Source organism: Macaca fascicularis, chromosome 6, assembly GCF_037993035.2.
Source record: "Macaca fascicularis isolate 582-1 chromosome 6, T2T-MFA8v1.1".
Classification (NCBI taxonomy): Eukaryota; Metazoa; Chordata; class Mammalia; order Primates; family Cercopithecidae; genus Macaca; species Macaca fascicularis.
In genome coordinates this window covers 178,568,766-178,584,439 of record NC_088380.1, presented here as the reverse complement: position 1 = coordinate 178,584,439, position 15,674 = coordinate 178,568,766, and the positions used below count along the sequence as shown (strand labels likewise).

The 15,674-nt window shown below is 43.4% G+C and overlaps 1 protein-coding gene across 1 annotated transcript; it reads right to left on the bottom strand.

The window, feature by feature from the left end:
• Positions 1 to 330: 330 nt before the first annotated feature.
• On the bottom strand, positions 331 to 5,639 carry SMIM23 (small integral membrane protein 23). Its single transcript, XM_005558518.4, has 4 exons — positions 5,471 to 5,639; positions 1,177 to 1,228; positions 909 to 976; positions 331 to 678 (listed from the first exon to the last, which is right to left on the bottom strand). The coding sequence occupies exons 1-4, from the start codon at positions 5,573 to 5,575 to the stop codon at positions 466 to 468; spliced, it is 438 nt and encodes a 145-aa protein (XP_005558575.1). The 5' UTR covers positions 5,576 to 5,639; the 3' UTR covers positions 331 to 465.
• Positions 5,640 to 15,674: the final 10,035 nt, after the last annotated feature.

Here is a 15,674-nt window from a genome sequence, read left to right as displayed (position 1 = left end):
AGGAAAAAACATGTGAGAAAGGAAGAGCTATTTATCCGACACCCACCTGCTATGTGGCAGACACACTCTGTATACACACCCTAGATACATTGCCTTCCTGTAAGGCAAAGTGTGTTTCCCTGATTTTTATATGTGAGGAAACTGAGTCTCAGGTTAAGGAAACTTACACAACGTCTCAAGAAAGTAGAAGAGTCCTGAACCCATGGCTGGCTCTGAAGCCCGTGTTTGTTCCAGGGGGCCATGTCATGGTGCCAGGGAGAATATCTCAGCCGGGCTCTGGTGTTTCGCCAAGGCTGTTTCTGTCAGCATTCATGAATGTGAACAGCGGACTTCATTTCCCAACTACTTTATTTTCTTGCCTGCCTGGAACTTCAAGCATCAGACCTCTGCCCTGCTTAGAGAAATCCCTGGCAACCCCTCCCCACCTTTGTGCTCTCCCCAGGCCCCAGGCCCCAGGCCCACCCCTCACATGTGACTTTTATGTGTGGAGCAGTGCTCCTCCAGGTGTGGCTCTCCCAGAAGAGCATCCAGCCACAGTTCCAGGTCCCGCACTAGCTGCTCCAGCTCTCGCACCTCTTCCTCTAACTTCTCCAAGAAGACATGCAAGTTCTCCTTCAGCCAGTTCCTGATGGTCTTTATCGGTTCTTCCGAAGGCTCATCGGTCTGATATTCAAGCCCCTGGAAGGCAGACACGGAAGTGGCTTTCTCAGATAGGACCCTCCTCCCCGCCCCCACTGGTTTCAAAAAGATCCCTGGGCCTTTGCACGTGCTATTCATCGTGCTCATAGTACCCACCTTCTACACTTGGCCAGCTCCTACTTATCTTTCATGACCCATGTTGCCAATGACACCTCCTCTGGAAAGCCTTCCCAGATTGCCTCACCTCAGTACCTTGCTGGATATGTTACCTGGGAAACTACAAGATTCTGGTAGTAGTTACATTCTCTGATCCTTTCTGACACCTCCCAACTGCTTCCTGAAACAGGCACAAACATCACCTCTTAAGAGCAAATGAGCACTAATTGAAATAAACATGGTTAGTCATCCCAGCGTGACGAAGGGTCAGTAGGAGAAGGCAGGTTATGGAGGTCTCCTTAACAAGCAACCATCTTTGGAATACTCCACCAAGCTTCATGTGGATTTGGTTCCTTCTTTCTCAGATTCCAGAATGCTCACCCGATATCCCTGTGCTCAAGTACAGCACCAAGATCAGCAATGCCAACAGCGTCTAGGGTGCAAGAAGAGGAGGAGGAGGAAGAACATGAGGATGAATTCTCTTCAGGTCTGCCTGCTTCCATCACAAAGGCCCAGGCATGGGCATGCTTATAAGACAGTTTTTTGAGCTTAACTTTTGTTCTAGTTATCTAAGTCACACTTGCTTACTACAAAACTCCCAAGCTTTGAAGAAATAGATAACATGGCAACTCACTGATGTTGAATTTTCATTTTTTCTCATTTAAACATCTTTCGTTTTAATTGATCTTGAAATTAAGATCAAACTTCTTTGTGATATAATTTACATATAATAAAACACACACATTTAAAATGTATAGTCTGATGAGTCTGATGAGTTTTGATAAATGTCTATACCTGTAGACCATCACCCCAATCAAGATGTAGAACATTTCCATCATCTTAGAAAGTTTCCTTTTGCAGTCAATTCCATTCTCACTCCTGCCCTGCCTGGAGAGAACCATTCATCTGTTTTCTGTCACTATGAGTAGTTTGGCCTGTTCCATAACCTTGTATAAGTGGAATTATACAAGGTGTGCTTTTGCATTTAGTTTCTTTTGCTTAAGATACCGTTTTTGAAATGCCTCCATTTTTTTGTGCTCAATTTTATTGATGAGTATATTGTGTATTTGATTGATGAGTATTTATTTTATATGAACATAGAATATTGCACAATTAGTCTCTTTACCTGTTGATAGACCTTTGGGTTGTTTCCAGTTTGGGGCTATTATGAATAAAAGTGCTGTGAACACTCATATACGAATCCTTGTATGGACATATGTTCACATTTCTCTTGGGTTAATATTCAAAAATGCAAATGCTGGGTTATATGGTAAATGTATGTTTAAGTTTATAAGAAACCACCACTGACTTTTCTGTACCCACTGAGCAACTATACGTGTCCCCATTTTTGTGGTAAATTGCATTGTATTTTAAATATTGAGCCAAGTGAGTTTCTTCAGTAAACTCTAGTTGTTCATGATGCATTAGCTAGCCTTTTTGTATACCGTGTGATCTGACAAGCTACTATTTTGTTGAGATTTCTTACATCTACATTCATAAGGGATTGGTTTACAATTTTTTCTAGGCTGGGCATGGTGGCTCATGCCTGTAATCCTAACACTTTGGGAGGCCGAGGTGATTACTTGAGGTCAGGAGCTTGCAACCAGCCTGGCCAACATGGCAAAACCCTGTCTCTACTAAAAACGCAGAAATTAGCTGGCCATGGTGGCAGGTGCCTGTAATTCCAGCTACTCAAGAGGCCGAGGCAGGAACATTGCTTGAGCCTGGGAGGCGGAGGTTGCAGTGAGCCAAGATTGCGCCACTGCACTCCAGTCTGGGTGACGGAGCAAGACTCTGTCTCAAAGAAAAAAAATTTTTTTTTCTGTACATTTGTAAAGTTTTGGTATCAAGGTTTTGTTACCCCCTTAAAATGAATTGGTAAGAACTCCCTTCTCCTCTATTTTATAAAATAATTTGTGTAAGACTGGTATTATTTTCATCTCCAATGATCGATAAAATTTATTGGTTGAAACTTTTGGGCCTGTAGTTATTAAGACTATTTCTTCTTGAGTCAATTTTGGAAGTTGTACTGCCCAGGAAGATTTATCCATTTCACCTAAATGTATCGGCATCAAATTGTTCCTAATATTACCTTAATATTCTTTTAATGCCTGTAAGAGTCATGATACTAATCCTCTTCAATTCTTTTTAAAAATGTATTTAAAGAAAAGAGGTCGAGAGAGGAAACAGACCTCTTTCATTCTGGATATTGGTAATTAGTGTATTCTCTCTATGTATGTTTTTTGTTTAGTCTATTTAAAAGTTTTCCAATTTTTAATTTAATTTTACCAATTAAAAATGGTTAATTTTATTGTTTGTCTGCTTTACATTTAATTAATTTCTGATTTTGTCTTTTTTATTTATACTATTGAGTTTAATTCTTCTTTTTCCGCTAATGTGGAAATTTTGACCATGCTTTTAAAGTCTTCTTGTTTTTCAAATATGTGTGTGTGTGTGTTTGTGTGTGTGTGCATATTGACCTACATCCGATTTCCCCCAAACTCACTAGATTGTGGCTGAGTCAGATTTAGTTTGCCTTAAAAAAAGAATAAATTTCTTAGACACCCAAGTATGTGAAGTAACATTTAGACCCAGTACTAAACAAAGAAGACGAAAGATTTGTCTAACTTGTCTCTTCCCCAGATAATTTTCTTTATAATACTAGCAACTACATTATTATTAACTTAAAAAAATAAACATGTTACATAGCAACAACTGGTTGAGTTTCACAGACGCAGCAATAAGTGGAAGAAGTTAGACACAAAGGTATACATGGTATGATTCCATTTACATGAAATTCGAGAACATAGAAAACTCAGCTACGATGACAGAAATCAGAATCACTGCTATGGGGGTGGGATGCCAGGTGGGCGGAGCCCCGAAAGAGCTTCCCTCGGTGCGAGAAATGTTCTACAGTTTGATCTGTGTGTACACCCAATGCAAAATCATCACACTGTACATTTAATATTAGGGTCCTTTTTCTTTTCTTAACAATATTCCTTAGGAATCTTTTCATGGAAGACACGCACTAACTGTCACAATCTTTAAAATGGCCGATGAGTTTTCGTGGCCTGGAAGCTCTTCTGTGTGTCTCACCAGTCCTCCATCAACGTATTTTACAGGTTGATTTCTCCCCCAGCATGCTTGCTGCTGGTTTCCATACTGTGCTGCATGGAGGCAAGGAAGGAACACGGACTAGAATTGAGTCCTTTTGCTTGTGTCGTCTTGGGGCTTGAGCCAAATAATTTCTCTGAGCCTCAGTTTCTTCGTCTGTAAAATGGATTTTGAAATACACTGAAAAGTCTTTCAAAAAAGAAGCAGGCCGGGCACGGCGGCTCACGCCTGTAATCCCAGCACTTTGGGAGGCTGAGGTGGGTGGATCACGAGGTCAGGAGTTCGAGATCAGCCTGGCCAATAGGGTGAAACCCTGGCTCTACTAAAAATACAAAAATTAACTGCGTGTGGTGATGGGCACCTGTAGTCCCAGCTGCTAGGGAAGCTGAGGTAGTAGAATCGCTTGAACCCGGGAGGTGGAGGTTGCAGTGAGCCAAGATTGCACCATTGCACTCCAGCCTGGCAACACAGCGAGGCTCCGTCTCAAAAAAAAAAAAAAAAAAAAAAAAAAAAAAAAGAAAAGAAAAGAAACAATGGGACTCTGGCAGAATCAAGGTGGGAAATGCTGTGGTAAACAAAGCTAAGCAGACTTCTTTGTTGAAGGACTTCTCAGAGCCTTCCTTACATGAATGAGCAGCGTCAGTCTTCAGGAGGGGATGAGGGTATGTAGCCTTCCTCAAGCCACAGAATTCTATAAAGAATGTTTCTAAAAGGAGCATTCCTGGGGTCTGGTGTCTAGCGAACACTTTTTAGGAAAAGCCACAGCATGATGGGTGCCCATGAAGGCCCCTGTTATATGCTACAAGGTCCAGCAGATAGGAAGCACTTGGTGCATATACAGTAAATTAATGAGTGAACATGTCTTTTGAAAACAGAGACAGCAGAGCTGACTCGTTCATTGCTCTGCTTAAAACCCTTTGACAGCTTCTTCTTATCCTCAGAATAAACCCTTGTTCAGGATTCTTATAGCAGATGAACCTGATTTCAGGGGGTTCTAAAATCAGACAGATGTGTTTTCAAATCTTGTTATGTCCCAGCTGTATGGCCCTTTTGCCTTTCTGGGCCTCAGTTTACCCTCTGTGAATGAGGTTGATAGCATCTAAGAGATGGGGTGTGGATGCACCAGGCTGTGTGCAGCAAGCATTAATGTTTTCCATTTTGACGAAATCCCACGTGAGTGTTGAATTTCAGCCCTGAGAATGAATCCTCCAGGAGCTCTCCAGTTCAGGAGTATAATCCTATTTCAGTTCATTCACTCATTCACTATCTATTAGGCACCAAGCACCATGCTAGGCACTAGGGATTCAGTGGGAAACTCAACAAAAAGCCCAGTCCTTCTGGAACATACTTTCTGCTGGCAGTGCTGAGAACTTAATAAGACAGTGTCAGTGACGGCCCCGCCAAGAAGTGCCTAAGCCCCTAAGCTGTGCTCCACCAGAGTGGGGTCCAGGGACAGTTGGGTCCAAGGTTCCTCCCGGGCTTCAAGGGCCTTATAGTCTGTCTGGAGTGGCAAAAGAAGCCCAGGTGGGAGGAAAGCAGCATGTACACGGCCTGGCCTCACCTGCTTCTTGTCATCACAGTGGCTGTCCCTTCTCCGTTCAAGCAGCTGGGCTGCCACCCGCTCTGCTGCCACCCGCCTCCTGCTGCCCACTTGCTGGGTTGCCATGGCCTCAGATCTGGCTGCCTGGGTGGACGAAGGTCCCCTCACTCAACAGGCAGAAGGGTACCCTTCCCCTCCCCCACCTGTGGTCACCAGGCATTCTGCAAACATTGAGTTCTGATGTCACAGAAGGTGGGGACAGCAAGGTTCCCACCTTCCCACCACCCTGAGTTTTAGTCCCTTCCCTCACTTTTATTTTTCATATGAGTGTAGAAAATAAAGATCAGGAAGAAATGCATCAAAATATTATGTTTCAGGATGATGATTTTTCTGATTATTTTCTTCTATATTTGCAAGTTTTTAATAAAAATACTAATTCTAAAATATAAAAACAATAGATTGGGTGCAGCGGCTCACACGTGTAATCCCTAGCACTTTGGGAGGCTGAGGCTGGAGGATTGCTTGAGTCCAGAAGTTCGAGACCAGCCTGGGCAACATGGCGAGACCATGTCTCTATTTTTTAAAAATTACAAAAAATAAATAAATAAATAAATAAATAAAAGCTATTTTTAATTGAAAAATGTATGGAGATAGTTGTAATTCACATGCAGTTGTAAGAAACAATACAGAGAGATCCTGTGTACCCTCTACAAGGTTTCCCCCCAGTGGTACAGTAATATCCTGTCTCACTGCAGTAGATCACAGCCTGGATGTGGACATTGATACACTCTATCAATTCTATGCAGACTTCCCCAGTGTTACTTGTTCTCATTTGTGTGTGTATGTGTGTGTGTTTAATTCTAAACAATTTTGTGTAGGTTTGTGCACTTAGGACTACAGTCAAGACACAGAAGAATTTCAAAATACAAGGGGCTTTGTGCTGCTTCGTGATGGCTGCTGCCTCCCGACCCCACCCACGCTGTCCCTAACTCCTGGAAACCACTCATCTGCTCTCTCTTTCTAAAATCTGTTTATTCCAAATGCTACATAAGTGGAACGAAACAGTAGTTAACCTTTGCGGATTGACTTTAAAAAAAATAGTGTAACTCCTGGAAATTCACCCAATTTGTTGCATGTATCAGTATTGATTCCTTTTGACTGCTGAGTAGTATTTTGTGATATGCGTATGCCATGCTGAAGGACCTGTTCCAAACATGCTCAAAAGCCGGCTGCCTCCAGTTTTTGACTCTTGCGAGTAAAGGTGATATGAACATTCTTGTACATGTTTTTGGGTAAATGTAAGTTTCATTTCCCTGGGATAGATGCCTGAAAGTGCAATTGCTGGGCCATAGCATCATGGCATGATAGTTTTATAAGAAATTGTTCTTTTGACTTAGGATTGTCTTGGCAATGCGGGGTCTTTTTTGGTTCCATATGAACTTTAAAGCAGTTTTTTCCAATTCTGTGAAGAAACTCATTGGTAGCTTGATGGGGATGGCATTGAATCTATAAATAACCTTGGGCAGTATGGCCATTTTCATGATGTTGATTCTTCCTATCCATGAGCATAGTATGTTCTTCCATTTGTTTGTGTCCTCTTTTATTTCACTGAGCAGTGGTTTGTAGTTCTCCTTGAAGAGGTCCTTTACATCCCTTGTAAGTTGGATTCCTAGGTATTTTATTCTCTTTGAAGCAATTGTGAATGGAAGTTCATTCATGACTTGGCTTTCTGTCTGTTACTGGTGTATAAGAATGCTTGTGATTTTTGCACATTAATTTTGTATCCTGAGACTTTGCTGAAGTTGCTTATCAGCTTAAGGAGATTTTGGGCTGAGACAATGGGGTTTTCTAAATATACAATCATATCATCTGCAAAGAGGGACAATTTGTATCATATGACCCAGCCATCCCATTACTGGGTATATACCCAAAGGATTATAAATCATGCTGCTATAAAGACACATGCACACGTATGTTTATTGCGGCACTATTCACAATAGCAAAGACTTGGAACCAACCCAAATGTCCATCAGTGACAGACTGGATTAAGAAAATGTGGCACATATACACCATGGAATACTATGCAGCCATAAAAAAGGATGAGTTTGTGTCCTTTGTAGGGACATGGATGCAGCTGGAAGCCATCATTCTTAGCAAACTATCACAAGAACAGAAAACCAAACACCGCATGTTCTCACTCATAGGTGGGAACTGAACAATGAGATCACTTGGACTCGGGAAGGGAAACATCACACACCAGGGCCTATCATGGGGAGGGGGGAGGGGGGAGGGATTGCATTGGGAGTTATACCTGATGTAAATGACGAGTTGATGGGTGCTGACGAGTTGATGGGTGCAGCACACCAACATGGCACAAGTATACATATGTAACAAACCTTCACGTTATGCACGTGTACCCTAGAACTTAAAGTATAATAATAATAATAAATAAATAAATTTTAAAAAAAAGAAATTGTCAAACTGTTTTACAGAATGGCCATGCCATTGTACATTCTCATTAACAGTGTATGAGTGATTTGGTTTCTCCTCATCCCCACCAATGTCTGTTTTCACTATTTTTTAATTTAACTGTTTTGGTAGGTGTTTAGTAACATCTCATGGTTTTAATGTGTATTCCCCTGATAGCTAATGATGTTTAATATCTTTTCTTTTTAAAAAATTTTATCAAGCAATTTTTTTTTGTTTTGTTTTGTTTTGAGTGGAGACAGTGTCTTGCTATGTTTCCCAGGCTGGTCTTGAACTTCTGGGCTCAAGCAATCCTCCCACCTCGGGCTCCCAAAGTGCTGGGATTACAGATGTGAGCCACCATGCCCTGCCTGAACATCTTTTCATATTAGCTTATTTGCCATCTGCACCTCCTCCTCAGTGGAATATCTATTCCCGTCTTTTGCCCATTTACTAATCGGGTTGGTTTTGCTACAGTTGAGTTTTGAGACAGTTTTTTGCTCATTTTAGATACTGGTCCTTCTTAGGATATATGGTTTACAAACTATTTTCTCCCAGTCTGTAGCTTAGCTTTTCAACTTCATCACATGAACTTTTGCAGAGAAAATGTTTTACGTTTTGATCCAATCTGTCACTTTTTCTTTTATGAATTGTGCTTTTTCGTGGCAAGTCTAAGAACTCTTCACCTAGCCCTAGGTTCCGAAGATTTTCTTTTTTGTTGTTGTTGTTGTTGTATAGCTTTATGCTTCTTATTTCAGCCCATGATCCATTTGGAATCAATTTTTGTATAGAGTGTGAAGTTTAAGGTTCATTTTTTTTGCTTATGGGTGTCCAGTTGCTCCAGGACCACTTGTTCTGTATTCTGTTTCATTGATCTATGTATCTATCCCTGCATCAATACCACACTGTCTTCATTGCTGTAGCTTTACAGTGAGTCTTAATAGCAAGTAAAGTGATTTTTCCTACCTTGTTTTTCTTTGTCAAGATTGTTTCAGCTCTCATAGGGCCTATGCCTTTCCATATAAACTTTAGAACAAGCTTATCTAGTCAACAAACTACTTTGCCAGCTGGGATTGTGATAGGAATTGCATCAAACCTATGAATCACTTTGGGGAGAATTGTCATATTTACTCTGTGGTGTCTTCTATCCCATGAACACAGTATGCTTCTTCATTTATTTAGGTCTTCTGTTTTGTTTGTTTTTTAACCAGCACTTTGTAATTTTGGGGATATAGCTTTTGTACATGTTTTGTTAGGTATATACCTAAATATTTCATATTCTTTGGACTTTCCTTATACTTTAAAAGCTCCCATGTACCAAACAAATTTCATGTGTTAAGAAATCATCAATGTTTCACATTTTGTGAACTAACTTTACCAAAGTTCCACATACAGAGCTTCTGATTGGCACCCAGATAACTAATATATGGAGGCCTGCTGTACGCTAGGCATTTCACTAGATTATTTTACTACAGCTTCTCTGGGCTATAATTCTGTGGGTAGTGGGAAATTAAATCTGTCTTACTAACCATTGCATTTCTGATGCCCCTTATGCAGCCCGTTACATAGTAAATGTTCAGTAAAAATACCTGTTGAAAGGATGAATAATGAACGATCTCAAACTGCAGGCTCTGAGAGGCCAGGAACTGTGTCTGGTGAATACATTTTTGTATTCATAGTACTTGGCTCAGTAAATATTTGCCGAATGAGTAAAGCAGGTGGTATGATTTTACGTTTTGAAGAAGCCGAGGTCCAGGGAGGCTAGGGAAGATTATTGGAATTAATGGGTGTCATGAACGAAGTACCTACTGTGCGCCTGACCCAGAGTAAGTGCCTTCCACATGTTATCTCATCTAATCCTCCTAACTGCCCTACAAGGCCGGGCCTATTAGTTTCTGCTGGGAATGTTAATCTCCTTACTCAGTGGCACATACCCTGCCTTAGTACGGGTCTATTTAACTCCAAAGTCTTCTCGTTTACCACAAGGAGTTAATGTAGTTTCAGCTAAAAACAAAGAAAGTGGTCATTCTTGCCTTTTGTGGCTTCATTGTGCATAAGCAGATGTGAGAGTTCCATTAGACTTTTTGAATATCAGACATAACCACCTTCTCTCCTGTCCTTCTGTGTCCACAGTTTGTTCCTTCAGGCAGCTTCATGGTCTTCCTGATTTCAAGAATGAAGCTGCAGACCCTCGCGGTGAGTGTTACAGCTCTTAAAGGTAGTGGACTGAAAGAGTGAGCAGCAGCAAGATTTCTTGTGAAGAGCAAAAGAACAAAGTTTCCACAGCATGGAAGGGGACCCCAGTGGGTTGCTGCTGCTGGCTGAGGTGGCCAGCTTTATTCCCTTATTTGTCCCTGCCCACGTCCTGCTGATTGGTCCTTTTCAGAGTGCTGATTGGTCCATTTTACAGAGTGCTGATTGGTCCATTTTATAGAGTGCTGATTGGGCCATTTACAATCCTTTAGTTAGACACAGAGCGCTGATTGGTGCATTTACAACCTTCTAGCTAGACAGAAAAGTTCTCCAAGTCCCCACTGGATCCAGGAAGTCCAGCTGACTTCACCTCTCACTTCCAACTCCGTGACTATCCCAGGTTGGTGCGTGGGGCATTTCATACAATCTCCACTGCTTTCTGCCTCTTCTTGTGCACATCTTTATTGTTATTACTAAAGTGGCTATGTTGTCTGGGGTAAATGCCCAGGGTTCGTTGTCTCATGCCAGGAAAATTTAGGATACGGACACACAAAATAGGCAAAAAAGGGGAAAGAAAAACAGCTCTAGAGAGAGATTGAGAGGGAACTTCTCAGAGGAAAAGACCAGCCAGTGATGGTTGCACCAGAATTTCACAGTTAGGCTTGTGGAGGTGGTGTCTTATTTACATAGGGCTCACAGTCTGGTTCCATGAGGTATGACATTTGCGTAGCCTGGGGAAGGCTAGCTGTCCCACCCTAATCTTATTATGCAAATGAACTTTCCCCTTAACCAGGGCTGTCTTGTCTGCTCCTCACTATACACGTGGCAGACAAAGAGAAGGGAAGATGGAGGTGCCATCTTGAACATGATTGACACAACTGCGGCCTCTATGTCTGCAGCTCGATTTTACAGGCTGCTCTTTGTCAGAAAGGAAAATAATTAGGGGCTGCTTTTCATTAAAAGGAAAACCTTACCGAGGACTTCCACACCCTCTCTGTCTGACTAATTAATTTCTTCTTAACTCCTGTATTATTACCATGCGCAACTAAGATATTTTGAGAGTTTTCTAAGTACTGCGCACTGTGCAAAGTGCTTTACATGCATTGGTTCACCGTACAAATATTACAGCTCTAGGTGGTAAATCGTACTTTTGTCTCTATTTTACAGATGGGGAGACTGAAGCTTAGAGTGACTAAGTCACTTTCCCAAAGTTACTCAGCTGGTAAGAGGCAGGGTTGAGATTTGGACGGCACCATTCTGGTGACAGCACCCTGGCTCTTCGTGGCCGTGAGATACTGCTCCTTCTCTAGGAAGATTCAAGACCAGAGAAAGAAAGAGTCCAGCCCAAGACAGTCCAAGGAGAGGTACCAAACTCAATTCTCTTGCCTCCCACTTGAGGGCCCTCCAAAGGCCATTTGCATCATCTTGATGGTCTTGCATGCACCCATGCAGTTGCTGGCTCTTGGGCTTTATCTGGTGGACACATTTGAAATGTCAAATGCAGGTACGTAAGGACTGCTCATTAAGCTAATTATGGCACATCAAAAGTAATGAATTACCGTCACGAAAAGTAATGAATTACAGTAAAAAAAATTTACAGTCACACACAAAAAAGTAATGAATTACAGTCACATTTTTCTAGGAAACACAATAAATTCTTCCAGGAAACTCCTTCGGAAGGCAGAGCTTCCAGGATTTGGTCTCAGGGCGGGGAGGAGAGGGAGGAAGAGCTTCCCCATCTGGCCCTCAGAGAACTGGCCCAGTAGCTGGTGTGGGCAGGGGACTGGCAGAGGGTCAGTACGGCACTGGGTGCTCCACACTTCCTAGTAAAGGAAGAGGGAGAGAATGAGAAAGGAGAGAGAGGCCTTTGAAGGAGGGAATTAGGGAGCAAGTCAATGTGCGAATGAGTTGGCGGGGGGCAGGGAATGAATGGAAATGTGTGAATGAATAAAGATTTCCAGGGGAATAACTAATCAGTCTTGAAAAATTACACTCTGCGAAGGGAGAAATCTGCCCCAAACCTAATAAGTGGAGACCAAGCAGTGCTTTGTGCTTGAGTCGTGTCTCCCAAACACACCTGGGTTCAAATCCTGGTATCATTGTAACATTCACTTGGGAAAGTGACATCATGTCTCTAAGTCTCAGTTATCTGAAAAGTGAGGCCAATAATAATAATGTGTGTCTTACGGGGTTACTGGGAGGGCTAAACGGGAAGAACTCACTGGATAATGCCTGCCTCAAACTGGAAGCTCAGGTAGTTTCTCTCTCTTCCCCCCTTCTCCCTCTCTCTCTCCTTCTTTTCCTCCCTCCCTCCCTCTCTCCTTTCTCTCCTCCCTCCCTCTCTCCCTGCCTTCCTCTCTTCATTCCCACTCCCCCCTCCTTTTCTCCTCCTCCCTTCTTCAAGTATTTGATGGGCTGCCCCTGTGCCAATTGAATTTAATTCTCCCAGTAATGTAAGATTGCAAAGAGTTTATGTGAAAAGTCTATCCAGAAAACTGATAGAGATGACATAATTGGCAAGCCTGTACAGGAGTGGGCGGGGACTACGGAAGGAAGAGGACCTGATGGCTTCATAAAGGAGGAGGCGTTTTTGGCTAGCTGGAGGGGAGAAGAAAGGATGTCTGGGGAGACTGAGAATTATGGGAAAAGACCTCACAACCTGGGCCTGAAACCAGAACCCAGTCCTAGCCTGGGTCTTGTGCCTGCCTTTAGTCCACAGAAGAAAGACTTGTATTTATAACAAACATTGCAAACTCAGATGTATGCAGGTACCAAACAGTTAATAAAATGAGAGACGTAGTCTGGGTGTGAAACAGAAGGGCATGGTGGGGACCATGGCAAAATCATAACGCTTGCGTCCAGAAAGGCCAGCCAATTGTTGCATGAGAATGTGGGGTTCAGTGTGGTGAGAACTTCTGATTTATTTTCAAGAGACGTAAGAAATTCAGTCTTTTGTGTGAAACCTCCTGACTTGTAAATGTTGGCAACAAATTCAACTTTAGAAAAAAAATCACAGTGTGAGCCCAATTTCCGCCATTAAGTTGTGAACTCTCTTACTGTGTGTCTGCTGTGCTCAAACGAGGCTTGTCCCTAATCCTCTAAACAGCCCTGCTCTGTGGAGCTTGTTACCTGCTATGGCGAGCCACAGAAGCCCCTGTGGCTAACTCACATTCGAAAAGGCCAGTCTTGGAGAGGTGAGAGGGACTTCCTGAATTTGATGGGAAGGCTGAAACTCCAGGGAGAAGAACAGCCGTTGGGACCATGGGCAGGGGCATATTACAGGCAGGCACTGAACCAGAATGGAATACTGGGGTAAATGTGTACCCTGAGTGGTGGGATTCCAATGCCATGAAATAATTCTAAATTCTCTTGGTGTCTGTGTTAGTTACCAATGGCTTCTATAATGAATTATTACAAATTGGATGGTTTGAAATGACAGAAATTAATTTTTTGTAGTTCTGGAAACCAGAAGTCCAAAGTCAGTAGCACTGGGCTGAACTCTGAAAGCATCCATATGGCTGTGCTCCCTCGAGGGGAACCCATTCCTCAACTCTTCCAGCATGTGTGGCTGCCAGCATTCCTTAGCTTGTGGCTACAGCACTCCCATCTCTGCCTCCATGGTTACATTGCCTTGTCCTCTTCTCTGTCGCTGTCTCTCTCTCTCTCTCTCTCTCTCTGTGTGTGTGTGTGTGTGTGTGTGTGTGTGTGTGAAATTTTCCTATCTCCCTTTTATAAGGATTCCTAGGATCATGCTGGGGCCCCTTGCATAATCCAGGAAAGTCTCCTTATCTTTATTTTTTTTTGAGATGGAGTCTCGCTCTGTCACCCAGGCTGGAGTGCAATGGCATGTTCTCGACTCACTGCAACCTCCGCCTTCCGGGTTCAACCAATTCTCCTGCCTCAGCCTCCTGAGTAGCTGGGATTACAGACACTTGCCAACATGCTTGGCAAATTTTTGTATTTTTGTAGAAACGGGGTTTCACCATGTTGGCCAGGCTGGTCTTGAACTCCTGACCTTGGGTGATCTGCCTGCTTCGGCCTCCCAAAGTGCTAGGATTACAGGCAAGAGCCACCATGCCCAACCAAATCTCCTCATCTTAAAACCCTTCATTTGATGACATCTGCAAAGTCCTATTTTGCAATATAAGGTAATATTCACAGGTACAAGGGATTAGGATGTGGGTATCTCTTGAAGGCTTTTCTCAGCCCACTACTGTGTCTTTGGGATGCTCCCTGCAGATTCAAAGCTCTGGGCAAGGACAGCTGCTAGGCTGAGGTAGGGAGGACGCTGGGGGCTCCTGCTGCTCTTGAAGTGGGAGACAAGGCTGTGTCACCCCCAAGACTCACCTGATGGGTGATTACCTCCAGGGAAGGAGGGACTGGGGCTGCTGAGTGTTGCCGCTGTCCCTTCCTCCCTTCTGCACTGAGATAGAGACCTTGTTCTGAGAGGCTGGGGGATGTCCAAGCTCTCAGCCCCAGGAGGGCAGGTCTATCTCCCTCTCACAGTCCATGGCACTCCAGAACTTAGCACAACACCTGGCACTGAGTAGGTGCTCAGTGTTTGTTCACAGGCTGCTGCCTCCAGGTTCTGTTCTCTCTCACTGTGGCAAGTAGAGGCTGGGAGGCCAGGCCAGCTGAGGGGCAAGTGTACACATGGACACACAGCCTTGGCATAGGCTTGCCTGCTAGGGCCACAGGCCACACCAAAAATACCCTTCTGCACGCCCCATTAACCAGAGGGCTAAAGAACTGTGACCAGTGGACCAAAAAGGAAAAAAAAAAAACGGGATTAATTTATGAGGCGTTCTGCTGCCTGGATGGCTCATTGCATACCCGCTCTGGCGATGCTGCTCTGTAATGTGCTTCTAGACTTACTGTACTTCGACATCCAGGGGCCCTTTTGTAACATGCCAAGTATTCCGCCGTTATTGTTCTAGGCACCTCCTGTTGGTCATTGGGCTAATTTATTTCAGTCGGAATTTCAGGACCAGACACAACTCTTATTACTCACTGCTTCGGAGAGGGAATAAAAGAGCAATTGATATTTGGAAAAATGAAAAATATGTCCAGAATACTTTGGGCTCTGAGGCCAAGAAGAAAAAAAAAAAAAAAGGAGGGGAAAGCTAGAGGGAAAAATAAGGCGGGCTCACCCCGTCATGCACTCTGTCGTGGCCTGTCTCGGAGACATGGAGTCTAGAATGTCTGCAGACAAATGAATCAATGGCAGGGCTCTGAGAATTCCTCAGGCACCTGGGCCCTTCCACCCATGACTTCAGCCACCACCTGCAGGAGCAGGACTGGAAAAGGTTGGAGTGCGAAGCGCCCCTCACTTAGTTGAGTGTGTTAAATTGGGTCTCGGGTTGGAGGGTGAGGGAGAAGCCCCAGTGGGGTTGTTGAACTCCTAAGTTTGCTTGCTCCCAAATCCAAGACTCTTATGGAAAGTTAACGTAGGAATAGAATTTTGAGATGTGACGCCCAGACGCTTGCTTTCAGGACCGAGACAATGCTGAGGAGTGAGAAGGCTCTGTGCATGGGCATGGAGATGATAATGATGTGCTCCCCGAGC